Here is a 21,167-nt window from a genome sequence, read left to right as displayed (position 1 = left end):
CCTTACAACCCCTAACCCAGCCAGACTGACCCCTCTGACCCCCTAACCCAGCCATAGACTGACCCTCTAACCCAGCAGACTGACCCCTCCTAACCCCCGGCCTAGCCATGGATTGATCCATTCTGACTCCTGAACCAGCCATAGACCTTTGGCCCAAACACAAACCAACCTCCACTCCTGACTCAGCCACAAGCTGGTACCTTGACCATGTCTCTGGTTCCTTCAAAGCCAACCCTGGGGCCAGCAGGGCTGGACATTAAGGCACCCAGTTTTCCAGAGCCATTCCAATTCTGTCCCTTCTCCACCAAGAGGATGGAACCTGAGCTGGAGGTCTCTGGTCAGTCCAGAGGCAGGGAGAGGGATGGTGCTACCAAGTCAGTGGAGTGACCAGGTCCTGTTCCGCCCTGCAGAGAAGCAACTGACCCCTGGGAACTGCCTGGGAGTGCTGGCCATGGCTGAGGCCATGCAGTGCAGCGAGCTGTACCACATGGCAAAAGCCTTCGCACTGCAGATCTTCCCTGAGGTGGCAACCCAGGAGGAGATTCTGAATATCTCCAAGGATGACTTCATCGCATATGTGTCCAATGACAGCCTCAACACCAAAGCAGAAGAGCTCGTCTATGAGACTGTGATGAAGTGGATCAAGAAGGACCCGGCATCCAGGGCACAGGTGAGGCCATGCAGGGGAGTGTGAGAGGGAGGAGGCAATGCAGGCAGAGTCCAGGAGCTGACCTTGAGCTAAAGGGCTAGCAGCCTGGGTGGCAGTGAGGGGTGTGAGAAGGGGAGAGGAATGAGAGCAAAAGCGCTAGGACCACCAGCTGGAGACTGAGAACAAGGTATCAGGACCACCAGCTGGAGACTGACTGAGTGCCAGGACCACCAGCTGGAGATTGACTGAGCACCAGAACCACTAGCTGGAGCCTGAGAACAAGGTATCAGGACTACCAGCTAGAGACTGACTAAGTGCCAGGACCACTAGTTGGAGCCTGAGGGCTGGGTAGCAGCACATCCTCACCTTTCCATGGGTGCCCCATTGGAGCCAGCTCTGGTGGCAGAGGCTGATAGGACACCCAACATCCAAACAGGCTGTTGGAGAAGACATGGCCACTGTGGGCAGAGGGGCTGGACAAGGCAATCCACGTGGTGCTGCTGATGCTCATGTCTGGGCAACATGCTGTTTCAACAATCTGGCTAGCAGCTGTTGTGGGAGTGAAAGACCAACACAAGCCCAATAACAAGCACGCTACCAGCACATTGCAAAAGCCCAGGTTCTTTTGATCTGCTTTACTAAGGAAAGCAACATTAAGGGGTTAACAAGCTTATTTTAATCCAGCATACAAGTGTCACTCACTTAGTTCAGGGGAAAAAGGCAGCACCCTGAACTTCAGAGCAAAATACAAAGTACAAACATCAACAGACAGACCTTGTCTGATTCAAATCCCAATACATGGTTACCAGAGTCTAACAAAGTCCCAGCAGCCGGGTTTACGAGCTGGAGGGCTCTTAGGTACAGCTGCCTGGAGTCTCCGCATCAGCTCACCACCAAGAGTGAGAGGCCTGAGCAGATAGCTCTGTCTTCTCTTCTTATACCATTTCAGATGTCATCAAATGTCATCTGAATGACCAGAGCTTAGGCTCCTATGATTGGCTCTTGAGTTAGCACCTCCTCTTAGTACCCTGGGAGCTTCATACCCACATAGGCTTAGCACCTAATAGGGGTTTGGGCCTGGGGCTTAGCACCTAGTAAGACTCAATGAAGTACACTGAATTAATCAAAGGAAACAAAAGCCAAACTCTTCAAGGGCACTTGGTTGAACTGAGTGCTAAGAGCCCATTTTGCTTACCAACACACATGCTTTGACCATGACCTGTATTTCAGTCACGGAATCACAGAATCACAGAACCTCCAGAACCCTCGGAGTACAACCTGCAGCATAAAAGGGGATTGCCTCTATGCCCGGCTCCAGCCTGGGCTCATCCCACTTCCTCTTAAACCCTCCCATTGTTTCTGGCTCTGCTTCCCTGGCCAAGGACAACAGCCTTTCCACTTCTTGGAGATGAGCCTTGTGTCTCCCCGAGTCTTCTCTTCCCCAGCCCAAACAGCCCCAACACCTCTGTCAGACTCCAACACCTTTCCCATGCCAGCTGCCCTTTCCCGGATGCTCTCTGGCTTCTCTTGCCCTTCTTAACCTTGGACCCAAAACTAAACAGGGTCCTCCTGGTCTAGTCTGACCAGGGCAGGAGGCTTCCCTATTCCTCTATGCCACATTTGTTTTTTTGTCAACTCCTATGAGGCTTGAGGTCCATGGAATCCTGGGAGTGAGGTTGTCCCCAGACTCAGGGTTTGTGGGGGAAAGGAAGTCTGTGATCCAGGAAATGAGCTCTGAGAATGGGGAGAGAATGATCAAAGACACACAGGCAGGAAGGCCTGGTGTCCAATCCAGCTTCAGATACTTACTAGCTAGATGGCTCTGGGCAAGTCACTGAACCACTGCCTGCCTCAGTTTCCCCATCTATAAAATGTGGGTAATGGTTGCCCCAACCTTCAAGGATTTCTATGTGGGTCAAATGAGATAATATTAAGGAGCAACCTTTGTCTCTGAGACACAGAGATTTGGGAAGGAGAGTGAGTAAGTCACAGGAAGAAGACTTTATCATCATCTCCCCACAACTGCATTGGACCCTGGCACCCTGCCTCTGCTGGCCATATTAGCTTTCCAAACAGAATTTGAACACCATATTGTCTAGTCCACATCTCTCCAACTTGTCCATAGCATGAAACATAGCATCCTCCATTTGAGAATTTTGCCAGTAGTTTTAGGCAGCTAGGTGGCACCATAGTGCATCAAGTGCCAGATCTGGAGTCAGAAACACCTGAGTTCAAATCTAGCCTCAGACACTTACTAGCTGTGTGACCTTGGTCAAGTCATCTAACTTCAGTTTCCTTATGTATAAAAAGAGGATGATAATTTCCCCTACATCCCAGGGTTATTGTGAGAATCAAATAAAATATTTGTAAAGTACTTAGTATAATGAGGTCCTGGCACAAAGTAGGCACTACATAAATACTAACTATCATTGTGATTGTGATGAAATCAGGATACCCATCCTTTTTTACCTACCCTCTTTTTTAAAAAATCAAGGCAACATTTGCCTTTCTCCAGGCCTATGGTACCTCCCCTGCTCTCCACCATCTTTCTAGTATCACTGAGTGGTTCATCAGGCATATCCACCAGTCCTTTTAATAAATTGGGATATAGTTTGCCTGGGCCTGGTGACTTGCACTCCTTGAAAGAAAGTAGAGGCTCTCTCTTCGTGGTATTCTCTGACATAAAAAGTTCATTGCTGACTTGGAAGGAAAGTTGAGCCAACATACAGTTGGCAATAGTGGAGGAGTGGGCAGCTTTCAGAGATTTGGTGTACAGCACTGCATTTGCTCATCTGAGTCAGAACACTTGAAACATCAAGACTGGTCTGATGAAAACGATGGAGAAATTCAGAGGCTGCTAAATGAAAAACGAGAACTCCATAAGGTTTACCAGCAGGATAGTTCATCCATTTCTAAGAAGGCAGGATCTAATTCCATCAAAAGTAAAGTACAAGCAAAGCCTAGAGAAATGCAAGATTCTTGGCTCAGGAAGAAGACATGAAATTCAGTTTTATGCTTACAGTAACAATCCAAAGCACTTTTATGATGCCATGAAGACTATGGTGCTGGAGCCGCATTGATTAGTGATAAGGATATGATCCTAGAGTGATAGTCTGAACACTTCCATAGTGTTCTCAAAAGACCATCCTCAACCAATGATGAGGCCATTGACCGGTCAATCCCTCCCTAGCTGAAGTTCCAACCAAAGAAGAGGTTTTGAATGCTATTAGGTTCCTTTCATGTGGCAAAGCACATGGTGCTGATTCTATTCCAGCTAAGATTTAGAAGGGAGGAGGTCCAATGCTCCTACAAAAGCTGACTGAGATCTTCTGGGTTATATGGCAAGAGGAGGTTACCTACCACCACCACTCAGGAGTTCAAGGATGCCTTCATTGTCCATCTCTATAAAGGTAAAGGAAATAGATTGTCCTGTGACAATTATGGGGGTCTTTTAGTCATTGCTGGCAAGATTCTTGTGGATTGATCCTTCACCTGGAAGATGGTCATCTACCTGAGACCCAATGTGGTTTCAGAAAGCTCCGAGGAACAGTCAGTATGTTGTTTGCTGCCCAACAACTCCAGGGGCAGAACAGAGGTCTGGACACAATATTTGTAGATCTGACCAAGGCCTTTGATACTGTCAGTTGTGAGGGCTTATGGAAACTCATGGCACCACACCTGAGTTATTGTGCTTTCTCACCCTCCCATGCACCCCGAACAGTGGTCTTCTTGTTTTTGACCTTCTCCTTGACCCCCATCTTGTCCACAGCCTCCTCCCACAATGGCCCTTTCTGAGCCTTGCTAGTCCTGGCAGGGCTCTTCTAAGACTGCTCCCTGCTTTCATACTCTACCTATGGCATCTCTCCACCTGCCCTTGCTTCCATCTCATGAACATGACTGTGTAGATTGTGAGGTTTCTGACAAGTTCCTTGGGTGTCTCCTTTGAACTTTGTAGATGCCTTCCCTTGATTCTTCCCCCTTGAATTCAGTTGTGATCGTGTCATCCCTCTGAAGCCAACACCATAGCTCAAGCCCAGGGGTTAATATCTCTCCATGAACTGCCTGGAATCAGTGGGTGTCAGGCCCCTAACCCTAAATGCCTTTCCTTCCTCTCTTATCACCACCAAGGAGTGGTCCTTTCCTCCTCCATTAGCAGCCCCTCTCTCTGCTTCTTCCCCCTTCTGAAAGAGGAAATGGCCAGAAAAGCAAGATAGGGATGTGTCAACTGCTCTGCTTGAAAGAGCATGAGACAGAGATAGAGACAGAGACCAAGAGACAGAAAGAGAGATCTGGAGGGTTAAGGCTCCCCCCATCCCAACTCTGTGCTGTGCCACCTTGGAGGTCTTCATCAGGGATCCATAACCCACAGCCTCTGACTGGCTAGGTGGCCTGGAGGCTGCTCCAGCCATAGGGCTTCCCAACTGTTCTCTTACCCAACCTTCCTGAAGATGATTATCATGAGTAGTCATTACTAAGAGTAGCTCCCACAAAGCCCTTTAGGGTCCACACTGCCCTTTCCTCACACTGGACATGTTCTTTTGAAAACATTGCCCGACTCTGAATGATATGTGACCCCCTATGACAAGGTACTGGGCCTTATCATCTTCCACAAGGAAAACAACTGTGGAAAGAATTCTGGTTATGAAGACAGAGAGCCAGGATTCCAAGCTTAGATGCAGCGCTCACTATCTGAGCCACTTACCCTGAGGACCTGTTTCCTCATCTGTAAAATGAGGGGTCAGGACTCAATGACATTTGGAGTCCTTCCAGCTCTGTCTATGATCTCATTAAGACTGATGGCCCCAGTGCTTTGCCTCTGGTACTGTGAAGGGGCCCCTAACTATTCAGTGGATGAGTCTTAGATGCATCTGTGATGGGTGAACAGTGTGGGCAACCATAGCCAAGGGCTGCGGAGCAGGAGGTCTTACATAGTAGCAGACAGATGCTCAACCAGAGGGCCACCCTATCCCTGCCAAGTCCTTTCCCTTCATCTGCATCATTAGGATGGGTCCCTGGTGAGACTGCAAGCTAAACCTGCTATGGACAGGCACCTGCCAGACCTTCTCTAGTGATCACCCAATTTCCACAGGTGGCTACAAAAACCAAGCCAAAGCTGGCATCATTATCATCAGCAACAACAAGCATTTATTAAATACCTACTGTGTGCTGGGCACAGTGCTATGAGTAGGGACATCAAGAAAGGCCAAAAACAGCCCTGCTCTCAAAGAGCTCACAAGACAATATGCAGACAAGTTTGTATGTGCAAGACAGAGAGTGATGAAGGTGAAGCTCAGAGAGAAGGCAGTAGTAGAAGCAGGGGAAGCTGACAAAGGTCTCTTATAAAAGCTGAGGCTCGAAGGGAGCCTGGAAAACCAAGGGGTAGAATTGAGGAGGGAGGGCATTCCAGGCAGGGGACAGCCTAGTGCAAAGGATGGAGTCAGGAGATGAAGGGTCTTGTTCATGGAAGTCAGGAGCCAACTGGGTCACTTCATGGAAGAGTAAGGGAGTAGGGAATGAGGTGTGAGAAGACTGGAGAGGTAGGAGGGGTCTAGGCTCTGAATGCCAAACAAAACATTTCATATTTGCTCCTGGAGGCGATCAGGAGCCCCTGGAGTTTATTGAGTAGGGGGTGACATGATCAGACCTGTGCTTTAGGAAAATCCCTTTGTTGGCTGAAAGAAGGATAGACTGGAGAAGGGAGAAGCTAGAGGAAAGCAGACCCCCAAGCAGCTCACCCACCAGGTGTGAGGTGATGAGGGTCTGCAGAGTCATAGGAGAGGAAGGGGCATGTCCAAGAGATGCTGCAGAGGTGAAATGGTGGGCATTGGCACCATATTGGATATGGGGGGTGAGAGAGTGAAGAGCCCAGGATGACTGCTCCTAGGGTGTGAGCTTGGGGGTCTGGGAAGAAAGTGGTGCCCTCTACAGTCATAGGGAAGGTGGGAGGTAAGGATTTGAGGGAAAGATCATGAGTTCAGTTTTGGACACATTGCCTTTAAGATGACCATTGGACATCCAGTTGGAGATGCCTTTGCCATTTAATATAGTCACAGCCTGGCCTCTTCCTACCTTCCCCATCTTCCTACACATTACTCTTTTCCATTTGGCTGTGGACTGGCCACACTGGCCTTCTTGTCATCCCATCTCCCAGCTAGGTTTTTGCACAGACTGCTCCCCATGCCTGGAATGCCCTTTCTCCTTGCCTCTACCTCCCAGACCTCTCCAGCTGCTGATGCCCTCTCCCCAAATAATATTGTATTCATTTTTATCTATTATGTATATACTTATACGTAAATATGTCATCTCCCTATGTAGTTGTAGCAATTACTCTCGGGCCCACACATCTCCCCTCAGACTTCTAGTGTGTACCCCTGAGGGTATGGGGATGTCTTTTCTCTAACGCTTTAGTCTTAAACTCCCAGTCTGGTATATCTCCCCTCACAGTTAGCACCCCAGTTCTGTTTATCCAGCTAATATCAATTAACTCCTACAAAGAGATGTTTGCTTTGACAAAGTGGCAAGAAGAGAAGTACAAACATCTCCCCCCAACACTTTGAGGATGCATTCTCTATTTCTCCACCATGGTCTATGGGGAGCATGGCTCAGACTTCAGTTCCCAGACAAATGCAGCCTGGCTTCTGGATGAGCCTCGTCTTGGCTCCAAGCTGGATTGACTCCACTCCCAGACCTCCAAGTGATTTGCTCTCTAGGCCCCTCAGAGCTCATGTGGTCACAGCCATCTTCAGTCCCCTTCTCCTAAAACCAAAAAACAAACTCCAAGGCAGGGAATCAATGGCCATTTCTATGGATTGGCCACTTGTCAGTCTCAGATAGGAAGGCCCTAAGGGCTCTCCCCTTATAGCATCATATCCCTTCCCTCACCAGTACCACAGCACCAGGCAGGGACAAGTCAGCCAAAGAGAAGAGATGAGGCTCTCATGAACTAGTATCTCTTTAGCACCTCTTCTCCTTCCCCACCACCCCCAGCTCCCCAGCCCAGCCCAAAGGCTCCTCATACTCCACAGCAAACAGACTGCTCTCTGCACTGGCTCATCGGCGCTGGGTTCAAGGGCCATATAATGGAAGTCCTCTGAGGACAGTGTTTCTTCACTTTTGTCTATGTCCCCAGCCTCAAATACAGTGACCTGCTGGTGGCCAAGAGGCACTTAACATGTGCCATGAGTATGTGAGTGAGTTGTCCATTCTTCAGTCTGGTTGCTCATAGACCTCACAGGGCTGAGTGTGTTGACTCCAGAGAAGGTCTGGATTATCTAGGGTTATATGTTATCCAGGGTTCCTTTCTCAGAATTGATAAGTCACAGTTTCATACTTACTAGGATGCCTGGGTGGCTGCTGCCAGTATAAAGTCACAGACACAGGTATCTGGCTTATTTCTAATAATCACAAGAGGGTAGAGGGAAGAAGAGGAAGAGAAAATAAAGGTGACAGATGGAGACAGAGAGATCTGCCAGAGGCCTACCAGCCAAATGACATAAACCAAGCTCTGCTCCCGGAATCCTGAGTTGATCAATCCAAGAAGATTCCTCATTTGTCAGTAAGGGTGTCTCCCCTGAGAAATCCCCTGGGTCAAAATGTCACACAGCCCCCTACATTATATAGAATTCAAACAAAGGAACAAGGTTTATTCCACCTGAACCCTCAGGTTAATCACCTGGCTTTCGAGCTGCAGAGTCAGTCTCACTCTTTGGGTTGATCCTCAGAGATCCCACTTCTGACACCATGTGGCAGCAGAGAGCAAAAGGCAGAAATGAAATAATGTAGAAAGTTTGTAAAGTCATCTGGCAGAGGGGAGAGCCAATCCAGTGCTGGCTGCTCCCCCAGAGTCTGTGGAAGGCGGGAATCATTTAGGAGTCAGAGGATCGAGGAAACAACAGTTCATTAGCCAGCACAGGGGCAGTTTTTAGACAAGACACATGGGTAGCGGAAGGAAACTCTGAAAGGTATCTGGTTAGCATAACCTAACTTGTGAGTTAAGCATTAAACAAATCATCTGGTCTCTCACCCATGCAGGGGAAGGGTCAAACAATAAGACAAAGTTTTCCCTCACCACCTCCCTCCAAGAAAGGGTTCCCTCTTCCCTCTCTGGCCTCTTTGCCTTCCTGGGGCAAGGACTAGCTGGCTGCCTCTCTTCCCTAGTATGCTGCGGAGCTGCTGGCCGTGGTGCGCCTGCCCTTCATCCACCCTAGCTACCTGCTCAATGTGGTGGACAATGAGGAGCTGATCAAGTCATCTGAGGCCTGCAGGGACCTGGTCAATGAGGCCAAGCGCTACCACATGCTGCCACATGCCCGCCAGGAGATGCAGACACCCCGTACGAGGCCCCGGCTCTCAGCAGGTATGGCCCAGGAAGTGGGCTGGGCAGGGGGACTGGGCCCTGAGGACTGGGCAAGGCAGACTTTGGCTAGACAGATCAGTCAGCTGCTTACTTACATCCATGCACACCAGGCTCTGGCTGACTGGATCTCTCTCTCTCTCATACACACACACACACACACACACACACACACACACACACACACACACACATTTTCTGATGGCATCTTGGGGGTGGGGAGAGTGAGTGTTGTCCTAGAGGACAGGGAATGTCCTGATGGGCTCCCTGGGACACCATGTCTCTACAGGTGTGGCTGAGGTCATTGTCTTGGTTGGGGGCCGACAGATGGTAGGAATGAGCCAACGGTCACTGGCTGCTGTCACCTGCTGGAACCCACAGAATAACAAGTGGTACCCCTTGGCAGCCCTGCCCTTCTATGATCGAGAGTTCTTCAGTGTCGTTAGTGCTGGGGACAACGTCTACCTCTCTGGTGAGGCCCTGATGCTGGGGGACCCAGGGATAGCAGCTCCTGGTCTGAGTCCCCAGGGTGGGGGGTACGGATCAGGGCAGGGGGAGGGACATCTGGGGATGGCAGTTTTTGGTTCAAGAGCATGAGGCAGGGGGCAAGATCAGAGAAAGGGCTTCTCTCCTTGCTCCTGTGCTCACCACAGGCTTCTCTCTGACTCCTGCTACTGACTAGGTGGGATGGAGTCAGGGGTGACTCTGGCTGATGTCTGGTGTTACATGTCCCTGCTTGACAACTGGAACCTGGTGTCTAGGATGACAGTCCCCCGATGCCGGCACAATAGCCTGGTGTATGATGGCAAGATTTACACCTTAGGAGGCCTTGGTGTGGCTGGCAATGTGGACCACGTGGAAAGGTGAGGGGACATCCTGGGGGAGGGGGTCCAGCCCAGCCCCCCAAAGCAGGCCCTCTTAGGAGTATGCTCAGCACCCAATGGCTGGAAAAGGAACCCTGGCCATACCCAGCCCATCACCACAGTTGGTATCCAGCTGCCAGCAGCAATTTAGGCTGGAAAGAAGTGAGCTAGAGCCAGACCCTGGCAGGATCCCAGCACATAGAGGTGGGGCAGCTGCCAGAGAATTCAGTGTCTCCCTGTCACCCCTGGAATCAAGTACAGTCATGTGCAGCCAATGTTCTGAGCCCTTCCCCCTATATTTGTCACACACAGGTACTCAGGTGCATACACACACACTCTCTCTGTAGGCCCACCAGACTGACCTTCTGGCTCTTCCCCAATGCCTCTCTCTGCCCCACCCACCCCTCAATGGCCCACCTTTCTCTCCTTCAAAGCCCAAAGTGCTGCCTCCCACAGGAAGCCTTCCTAGATTCCCCTAGTCATCAGGGCCCACTCTCTCCCCATCTGTTTCCTAGGGCTCTGCTCAGCTCAGTCCTAGCCCCATCCATTACACTCCCTCCCATATGTGACTGGGCTGCACTGCCCCATACCCCTTTCCGGCTAGCAGAAAAAGGGACGGCGTGGCATCAAGACCCTTGGGTTTGAATTCTGCCTCTGAAATTTACTGTGTGACCCTTGGCTAGCCTCCGTTCTCTGTCTCTCAAATGGAGGTGATACCACTTCACACCCAGAGGAAATCTAAGGGCCTTTGTCCCTGGAGCCTGGAATGAGCCTGGTACGGTGCAGGGGCTCAGCAGAACTGAATCATGCTCCTGGCCTCTAGGGAGCACCATGGCACACAGAGCGTCAGGCCTGGAGTCAGGAAGACTCATCTTCAGGAGTTCAAATCCAGCCTCAGACACTTACTAAGTCACGTCTCTCTGTTTGCCTCAGTTTCCTTATCTGTAAAATGAGAGGGAGAAGGAAATGGCAAACCACTCCAGTGTCTCTGCCAAGAAAACCCCAAATGGGGTCACAAAGAGTCAGACATAACTGAAAAACAACTGAATTGAACTGGCAAGAAGGTCCTCCAGTTGAAAACCTCCAGACTTGGAGAAATAGCCACCCCAGGCCTCATGCCCCTCCCTGACTCTTGTGGCCTTTGGATCCTTCAGCAAACACATCCTCTGGGGATCCCAGACTCAGTGTTCCCACGAGGAGACAGGAAACCTAATGGAGGCCAGGCCTGGCTGGAATTTACAGTCACACTTACTCCTGAGAGGTGTGAGGGGAGCAGGGCAGGGACAAAGAAATGAAGGCTCTCAGGTGAAGGTTTTCCTGCAGATTTTAAAATGCAGTCCAGAGGTTCAAGGTCATATAGTCAACAAGATGGCAGCCTAGCCATTTTCTGTAGTCCCTAATAACTCCAAAATAAAAAGAAATTGCTCAGGAAGAGAGTAGATCCATTGTGACACAGCAATGAAGAAGGCTAATCCCTGGTGCCCCAGCACCCTTCCCCAACTAGCCTCCACACTCAAGCAGGGCACACCACCTAACCCCCCAGCTTGTGTTATGGCACCTGCTCAGGAGTTTCTCTGCCACTGCCCATGCCACCCCTACCTTCCTGCCCAACAGTACCTTGTTGCAACAAGAAGAGGACCTCAGCTCTGCCCAGCCATGTGCAAAAGAGAGAGAGCCACAGGGAGGACCACACTCTACCTGGGGTGGCTGTGCTCAGCCTGGAAGAAATCCTGCCAACAAGACACACACTACTTCTCTCAGGCTGGCAAAATGAAGCAGACACTGACTCAGCTCAGCCAGAGAACAAAGGAATGGAGACAAAGCAAGCTTATGCAGGAGGCCAGAAGAAGGCCAGGATGCGGGGCTGCACCAGGCCTGAGGGCCAGAGACTGGCACCCAGCTAAGGCCACAAAAATTTCAAGAGGAAGAAAACCTAGAGCACAAGCAGATAAACCAGTAGGGGAAAGAGTAAATTCAGAAGCAAAGGTGAGTAGCAAAACATCTAAAAGATTTCAAACACCTCTAAATAAACATTGAAAGACAATGGAAATCCAACTGACCAAACAGAGAACCCTGTGGGTTCCCAAGGAAGCATGGGATTGCAGCAGCAGGTTCCAGAACAGTTGGAAGAATCCAGAGAATAGGCGACCTGCACAGCAGCAGGAGGATCATGTGACTCTACAGTGGTGAGTCTCTCCAAAGAAGCAAAAAGAGAAGAGACAGAAGATTTAGGATGAGAGGTAATTTATCCGGAGCCACACAGCTAGAGGGGCCCCAGAGACCCCGTCCCAGCCTCTTGCCCTATGTGGTTCTGCCTCCTCTGCCAGAACTCTCACCAGGAGGGATCTGCCTTTGCGAGGAGTCATCACCATGGAGTTGCCATGGGCCACAACATGAAATGGGCTTTAGGGAGAAGTGATCATGTCTCTGCAGAGACACTTACTTGTGGTCCTGTGCCACAAAAGAGCATCTGTTTAGAGCTGGAAGCAACCCTGGGGATCTGTTGGCACAATGCTATCTGTCATTGTACAGGTGGGGAAAGAGAGGGTGTCTGCAGGGAAATCCCACAGAGCCCTCAAATCCAGGACTTGAGCCCAGGCTCTCTGCTTTCCCATCCAGCACTGTTCCCATCATACCATACAAGAGGAAGGCCTGTGCAGGGAAATCTGTGGAGCCCAAGGTCAGCCAAGGTAGCAGAGAGTTGCTCTAGAAGAGGTGGAAAAGGATAGAATCCTAGATTTCTCTACATACAGAACAAAGATCAGGCCAGGCTGTAGGCACCCTCTGCCAAGTTCTGAGCATCCTTCCCAGCTTGGGTATAGGGTTACCTACAATATGCCTGTGGAATGAGGGATGGGGCTCTTCCCTCCTCCCCCACCCTGCCCTGCTGTGCACTGGTGCACATTCTCCTCCTTGCAGACCACCGGAGAAGGTATGTGATGGTGTGGGACCTTCTCTCTGTGGGTCAAATGGAGCTCAGCTCCAGAACAGGGGCTGTCTCTGCTCTTGCTCCAAGGGCTCAGCTCCTCAGTGAGATAGGCTCTTTGCCCAAGCCTAGCCTAAGCCTAGCAAGGCCTTGGGAGCCCTGTGCCAGGCTGGGCACTGAGGGGGCACTCATGGTGGCCTTGGTGCTCACCCACCAGACCAAGAATGATCAACAGTGCACAGCGGCTGTAACATACGCTGCAGCTGGCCGCCGCTGCCACATCTCCGGGCCCTCGCCTCCCACATGGCTGTTAGTCTGAACAAAACAGCCAGCAGGAGCATCGGCTTTCTGATCGAGCCTGACTTCAAGGCCATTTGTCATCCAATAATAAACACATGGAGAAAAGAATATTCTCTGTGTGGGAGGAAAGCGGACTGGATCTGTCATCCTGTCCTAGCTCTTGTCGGCTGTTTTTAATCTTCTAAAATGTTGATTACTCATTTTGAAAACTTACACTCAGTGACAAATACTAAGCATCATTCGATGATTGGAAATGAGCCAACAGAGCAGAGAGGCCAGCTAGGCCCATCCTGCCTCACTCAGCTCACCTTCTGGGCTCTGCCTCACCCGTCTATATCCCTCCCTTCCAACTCTGGGACAGCTGGGACCAGCCTCTCACTGAGCTCAGGACAGTGCCTGCACAGAGTAAGTGCTTAAGAAAGGCTTGTGGCCTCATTCTTGATGTTAGCACATCATCATCTGCCCTTCATTCTCTGGCTCAGCACTGCCCCACCCTGCCCTGCCCCGACCTCCACCCCTGGCATTTCTCCAGCTGGAAAGAAGGATATGACAAAACTCCAGGGTTCCAGGCACTGGCTGGGGGGCCTGATCCTCCTCTAGAGACCTCCTCCCAGGCTGATATTAAGTCATTAATGACTAATATGTGACCAGAGCCATCCAGCTCACTTCAGATCCATCTCTACTGGCTGCAATGTACTGTCTTAGCATCTCAGGGGTGCTTAACTCCTTGTGGCCTGGACTCTTTGGTGGTTTGGGGAAGCCTATGAACTGCTTCTTGGAATTTTAAAAGTTCCCAATTGGAGCAAATACTAAATTTCATGTAGAGGTCAATGAAAATAAAGGTGGAATTCTTTTTTCCATCTGTGTTCTCTTGCACTAGTTCCTTACTTCTCTTGGGTCCAGCTCCCCATTAGCCCTCTCTGTTCTTTCCTTTTTAGCCCAAAGAAGGGTCTCCTCACCAGATCAAAAAGAAGCAAAGTCAGTTGAGTAGCTCCCCCTTTCCATCGACCCCTCCCCTCCCCAGCCCTTGTGCTGCCCTCCCTTGATCCTCCTCTTTCTCCTAATATTGCTTTGAAAAAAATCCATATAGCAGGAGGTTTCGTGTCCAGCCCTTTCTATGTGGCCTGTGTGGGGTGATCACCTCTCTATCTGCCTGTGACCATTCATTTTCATTATTAATGTTCATCCAGGCTCTAAGGCCAGTGGAGGGATTTGTTCTGATATAGCCTGATGTACCAACTACTAAAAGTTCAACATCTCTCAATTAGTTCTTTGAGTAATCATTCTAGCTTACTAAATGTCATTTAATAAAATGGAAATTTCTTTTCCCGTAAGTTTTTCTCATGTCTCTCTCCATAAAATATTACGTATATTGTACATATTATATACATTATATTTGATGAACATAAATGTCTCTAAACCTCTCATCTCTAAACTTAAACACCAAAGTTACTGTTTATACTATTTGTTAACAATGTAATCAAGAATAAAACAAAGACATAATTATTTACAATCTATCTACTGTGAGAAAGATCGTAGCCAAAGAGACGTTTATTGAGCACCACAACTGCTAACTGCTCCTCAATTCTGGAAATGCAGCACTATCATTTCTTCCTTTCTGGTTACTAATGAAAATGTTTCCCCAAGAGTTCTCTTAATGTTTCTTCACAAGATAAGGAATAAGTGTGTGACTTCTCAGGACATAAGCTCCCTTAGTCCCCTTTTCTGGGTCTTCTCTCCAGGCATCACAGTTAACCACAGGCTTTGCAGAACCAGAGTTAAACTCTCAGAGAAAGACTTTGAAATGGAAACTGTCCAAAGTCTTTCTGTCCCCTATATATGCAATACAGACAGTTCTTACTTTGTGTAAATTTGTATTACGCAAATCCAGCTTTACTTAAAGAATTCTGAAAGGACTTTGCATTCCAAAAAACTCACCTCTGTTAACTTTACTGTACAAGTCCTGGGCTCTCTCTCTGTCTGCTCCTGCCCCTTGACCTGGCACTCCATGGCCTCCCATCCCCCCAAAACTTAAAAACCTTCCAAGTAAAAGCAGGACAGGCAGAGAGACTGATGCCACCACCACCACTACCAGATTGGGAGCGTGGCTTGAGACCTCTGGCATAAGAGAGGAAGCCTTTGCTCCTCTCTGCTTATCCGGCCAACTTCTGTCCCTGGTCGTTGTGTGTCACCGTCCTCGCCTGTCTGTGTCCATGTCTGGCCCCAGGCTCTGCATGTTCCTCCTCCTGTCTCACCTCTTTCTCCCCAGCCCTCATGTGTCCTTGAATGACGTGTTGGTCCCCTACCTCCATGGACAGACAGCCCCTGCCTCTCTCCCTCCCTCCCCAACATCTGCAGGCAAATTCACATTATACAGAAATCGCTTTACGTAGAGGTCTTTGGAAGGGTCCATGTATATGGATAAACATCCTTGATCATGGTGGGAGAGCCTGTTGGAGTAGGTGCTACATCCCTCCTTGTCCTGAGCTCAAGCTGGGTCTCTAAAGGGCCATAGAAATCCAGGACTGAGACCTGAGGGAAAGGGGGCTGTAGGTGAGGACAGAGAGGAGAACATTGTGGGAGCAAAGGGGAGGAGGAGAGGGTGGGAAATGTGAGGAGGAGATGGAGAGGAGACGTTCCTACACAGAAGGAAAAGTATGTGAGTTTCCCAATGGTATGGAGGCTGAGAGAGAGCCTGGAGGGACCCCCCAGGGCCTCACCAGTGCCCCAGGCATGCAGGGAGGCAGGGGGGAAAGGACAAGGACCCGTTGGTTGGTGCCCTGGCTCCCTGAGCATCCCCACCAGTGGCCTGGGCATGATCAGGGCCCCATCTTCTGCCCACAGGTATGACACTATCACCAACCAGTGGGAGACGGTGGCCCCACTCCCCAAAGCCGTGCACTCAGCTGCAGCTACCGTGTGTGGGGGCAAGATCTATGTCTTTGGAGGGGTAAATGAGGCCGGCCGAGCCGCTGGGGTGCTACAATCCTACATCCCCCAGACCAACACGTGGAGTTTCATTGAGTCCCCGATGATCGGTGAGCAATGGTCAGACAGGATATGGGATGTGGGAGACAGTAAAGGGCATTATCTCCAAGACACCCCACTTCAACTGAGACGCATGCTGATTAAAGGTTCCCCCACTCAACACAGGAACTGCCATAGCAGATGGGGGCCTAGACTCTGTTCTTGTCTGGCACTAGAGCTTCCTCTGGGTCTCAGTTTCCTCATCTGTAACATCAGAAGTTTGGACTAGACAATCACTGAGGAGCTTCTAGCTGGGATAGTCTTGGGTTCTATGAAGCTGTAGTCAGATCTGGGGCCTGGGCTAGAGGCAGAGGGCCCCAGATGGGAGCCCAGAATGTGCCTGAGTGCCCCGCCCAGGGCCTCTCAGCCTTGACTCTGGCTTTGCTCTTCTCCCCCCACCCAGATAACAAGTATGCCCCGGCCGTCACCCTCAACGGCTTCATCTTCATCCTGGGGGGTGCCTATGCCCGGGCCACCACCATCTATGATCCAGACAAGGGCAACATCAAGGCAGGGCCCAACATGAACCACTCCCGGCAATTCTGCAGGTGAGCCAGACACTGGGTCAGGGTGCAGGGGTCAGCCCAGGTCCCCTTCTGGACTGACAAGCCAGACTTCAGATATCTCTCCTGCTGCCCCAGTACAGCTGGGACACGTGCTGGTCCACATAAGGATGCATAAACACACCTGCACACGTGCGCATAGACACATGCACACACAGGTGCACAAATGCGCATACACACCTACATATATGCACAGATGCACACATGCGCACACATACAGGCACGTGCATAAACATGCATACACACACTCACAATGCATAAACACATACATAGGTGCACAAATATGCACATTCACATATGTGCACACAGTTGCACACTCACATATGCACATACATGTGCATAAACATGCATGCATACACATATATGTGCAGAAACATGCACTTACATGTGTGCATAAATGCACACTTGTTCGTGCGCAACAGGCACATACATGTGTGCAAACATACACACGCATGCAAACACATGCACACACGCATCAACATGCATATATACACAAAGACATGTGTGCATAAACATGCACTTACACATGCACACTCATGTGCAAGAACATGCACCCACATATACTTGTGCAAACATGTGCACACTTATGCATGCAAACACGCACATGCACCTGCGTACCCTCCTGCACAAACATGCATGCACACACACCTTGCACAGATATGCACACACGTGTGTGCACACACAGTGACACAGTGACATGTGCACATACATTGCGCCGTGTGCCTGTGTACACCCACAAACACACAGAGCCCTTTTCTGTACAGTGGGTGGGAGGACTCTGACCAGGCCACATCTCACTTTTCCCCTCTCATCCGTCAGAGGGGCCAGCGTGCCTGTCCTGGGAGAGATTCTGTCACTTTGTAGCCAGGGGTGGGCTTGGGGGGATGGGCCAGGGTCTTCTCTGTCTCCTCTCTCACTTGCCGGCCTTCCTCAGTTTCCTCGGGTGTCAAAGGCAGGACGTAGAACAGATTACCTGGGGAGTCCTAAGACCGAGCTCCCATTCCCCCTTGACGGGGCCTGGAGGATGGAACGGATGCCCCACCCGTGGATCCTGAAGGGGCCTTGGGGAGAGCCGCTGTATGTCAGGGTTTGACCTCCCCCTCCGCTCTCCTCCACAGCGCAGTTGTGCTGGATGGAAAGATCTACGCCACTGGCGGCATCGTCAGCAGCGAGGGGCCTGCCCTGGGCAACATGGAGGCCTACGAGCCGGCCACCAACACGTGGACCCTCCTTCCACACATGCCCTGCCCCGTCTTCCGGCACGGCTGCGTGGTGATTAAAAAGTACATCCAGAGCGGATGAGGCCCCAGGACAGGCGTGTGGGGCTGCGGTCGTGGGTAGGGAGGCAGGCCACACCCAACGGGAGAGTGTTCACCACGACGGACGGCGAGAAGCGCAGCTAGGCGGACTGAGGGACGGACGCGGAAGCCCCTGCGCTGGACCCCAGAGCATTCTCTGCATCGAATGTACGACAGTCGCCCGCGCCCTGACTTCAGGGAGCCGGGTGCGGCTGGTGCTCCACGCTAGGGATGCTCGGGTGCGGACGCGGGGTCATTCGCGCCCTTCCCGCGAGTCCAGGCTTCAGCCAGCCCAGGTGCAATAGAAACTCCCTCTTTTTTACTTGTGGATGGGAGGGATGCGGCCTCCGTCCCTCCCCCACGTGAGCCCGGGCACCTGCCGGGCCAGGGCAGTCCGGCCCCATGCCCTCACTCACTTTGAGTCCAAGCTCAGCTTTTCAAACCATCTCAGGCTCTCAGCGGCTGGGTGCAGACGCCTTTCTGGTCTTGGGGTGGGGGTGCTGCGGGGCGACAGCAGCCCTGGACCTGCTCGGGAGCAGAGCCACAACCAAGGCTCTGGGTTGGGGGATGGCAGGGGCATCAGGAGAGGGAGATGGAGCAGTCCAGCTCCCACCCCTGGCCCCCACCCCCGTGCAGATCAGCGGGAGAGTCTGGCAGCCAGGCCTGCTTTCTCCAATCCCATACGAATTCTTGATCTTTCCAAGAGCAAAAGGCTTCTTTGGGGGACTGAAAGGAGGAGGAGGTAAGTAGAAGGGATGGGAGTGAGAGGCTGATCCCTGCATCCTCGGGGGTGGGAGGAAGCAAGCAAATAGCCATCCCGCTAATTTTTCTACACCCAGATTAGATTCCTGGCTGCTCCCGGGGGACCACACCCCTGTCTTTATTTTTGGGAACCTTTATAGCCCAGCGGCCTGTGGAAGCTGTGCCTTGTGGGGGTGCCCCTGGGGAAGCTGGAACTGGCCTCGCAAGGGAGCTGAGTGCTAGTGGGGGACCAGGCTGAGGGCAGGGCAGAGGGGGAGCGTCTATCTACAAAGCACAGGAGATTATTTTTTATATTGATAGCTATATATTGAGTGGCTCCCATGGGAGCTCATGATGGGGACAGCCTTTTAACATTTTTAACTAGTCCATGACAACAGAGTGTGAGCCCGGAGAGGCAGCTCCGGGCCAGCCTCTCCAGTCAGGGATGGGCTGGCCAGAATGCCCCCTTCCACCCCTGGGTAGCCATTGGGCATTAGGAGAGGTGTGCAGGGGCAGCATGCCCCACCCACCCACCCACCGGCTTCCAGAACATGGGTCGGACACGGAGACACGGACAGGACAAACTGTGTGTCTCAGGATTTTAGCCCCCACTCGAACCTCCGATCTGCAGGGTCTGGCTCCACTTTGCCACCCGATCCTGGTTATGCAGTGATGTGGGAGATTATTTATTCTTTTTTTTTTAAAGTAATAAGCACAATGAAACTCCACCCGTCCTCTGTCATCGAGTCTTCATGTTACACAGAGTGCAGGCTGAGTGTCTGCCTCCCACGGCAACCCTGCCAGCAGCCCGGCAGGATGGAGTGCAGGCGATGACTGACCATGTGTCCAATCCCCTTCCTCTCCTCATCGGTCACACTGGAGCAAAGCTGGCAATTTCTGTGAGCTCTCTGAACAGGGTTCTCTGGTACAGGATTGTACATAGCTATGTTTATTGGTTAGCTCTTGGTATACCGTAATAAATCTATTTATAGACCTAGACTCACGGTTCCCTGGCGCATTCTTGGGGCAGCTGGGGCTGTAGGGGCATTGCAGATCTCCTCCCATCCCCAACTTCATTTACACACAGCTACAGGCCACACCCATCCGTGGCAAAATCACAGGACCTAGGGTCAAATTCTGCTGCCTCAGATACTTACTGCCCTGTCCCTTTGGGTGAGCACTCACTGGGTCTGTCTCCTTCTCTGTAACACAAGGGGGTCAAACAGACTCTAGGTCACTCAGGAAAAATGGGAGGAGTTACTCACACACATCTGGACTGGCCATGAAAGTCCCCTGCAGCTCCATTCCCACCTTCATAAACAGAAGCTGGGAAGCCAGTCTCCCCTCCCCTTAGGGCCCCAGACTGAGTCATGAATGTGCCATCCAGCCCATGTCACAAATCAGCTGGACCTGGCTGCCAGGGTGATGCAAGCTTGGGGCAGGGCCTTCTGTCTGCAGGGGCAAAATCACCCAGGCAGAGATGCCCAAGTCATAGACTCCCAGGGCCATCAACTCAGAGCAGGGAGGGCTTTGGGCCAACCCTTCATTATATAGGTGAGGAAACTGAGGCACAAAGCAGCTGGGTGACATGCACTGGACCCCACAAGTAGCAGATGCCAGTGCTCCCAACTCAACGCAGGTTTTCAGACTTTGACCCAAGTGTTCTCCCCACTGCACCACACTGCCAGCCTTTGATCAAAGGCACTCAGGGATCACCCACCAGCCCCACTAAAGGGCTGAGTCCCATTGCCCCAAGTCTCAGTAACTGAGGTGATGATGGTCACCAAACGCCAAAAGAGCACCTGAATTTTGGTCTGAAGTTCTGAGAAGTGAGGAGGAGGGGTCCCCTCTGAGGGGCGGGGAGAGAGGGAGAGTGCTCCCAAAACTCAGTGAAGATGCTGAGCAAGAGGAATGCTGGGTGCTCACTCCCAAAGGAGGAATCCCACTCTTATCTGTCCTTGGATCCAGAGGGCTCCCAGTCCCAGGGCTCGGGACACCAGGATGCCAAGCAGGAGGTGCCCAACAGAGCTGTGGGGCAGAAACAGGGCACTTTTGCTGCAGCGTTCAGGGTTAGCTTAGGGTGCAAGACGGGGAAAGCAGTCATTCAGTCCTGGCCACGCCCCTCTTGGCTCAGCCCCCAAAGGCACTGGGAGATTGGCAAAGCGCTTTACAAATGGGTCTCATTTGACCCTCACAACAACCAAGGTGAAGAAAGGCTGTGATCTGCCCAGATCACCCGCTAGGAAGTCTCTGAGTCTAGATTTGAATTCATGACTTCCCAATTCCAGGCCCAGCATTCTGTACACTAAGCCACCAGCTGCCCGTCCTGAGGACAGTAGGAATGGATTTGCCCAAGTCTTTCCCATAGTTCCAAAGGGTTTTAATCCCAAAAAGGGGCGGATTGCTAGAAACCACCGGGATCAGGAACAAGATAGAAACAAACCAGC

General features: G+C 51.3%; 1 protein-coding gene across 1 annotated transcript in view; it reads left to right on the top strand.

Annotated features, from left to right (window-relative positions):
• KLHL29 (kelch like family member 29) overlaps positions 1 to 19,206 on the top strand; it is a 139,431-nt gene extending 120,225 nt beyond the window's left edge. Inside the window, exons 7-13 of the mRNA XM_036751381.1 lie at positions 411 to 670; positions 8,807 to 9,005; positions 9,292 to 9,474; positions 9,685 to 9,865; positions 15,936 to 16,129; positions 16,522 to 16,666; positions 17,800 to 19,206. Of these exons, the coding sequence (XP_036607276.1) occupies positions 411 to 670; positions 8,807 to 9,005; positions 9,292 to 9,474; positions 9,685 to 9,865; positions 15,936 to 16,129; positions 16,522 to 16,666; positions 17,800 to 17,983 (1,346 nt within the window). The 3' untranslated portion in view covers positions 17,984 to 19,206. The remainder of the gene's footprint in view (positions 1 to 410; positions 671 to 8,806; positions 9,006 to 9,291; positions 9,475 to 9,684; positions 9,866 to 15,935; positions 16,130 to 16,521; positions 16,667 to 17,799) is intronic.
• Positions 19,207 to 21,167: the final 1,961 nt, after the last annotated feature.

The sequence above is a fragment of the Trichosurus vulpecula genome, chromosome 3 (assembly GCF_011100635.1).
Source record: "Trichosurus vulpecula isolate mTriVul1 chromosome 3, mTriVul1.pri, whole genome shotgun sequence".
Lineage (NCBI taxonomy): Eukaryota > Metazoa > Chordata > Mammalia > Diprotodontia > Phalangeridae > Trichosurus > Trichosurus vulpecula.
This window is presented reverse-complemented; position numbering and strand designations above follow the sequence as displayed.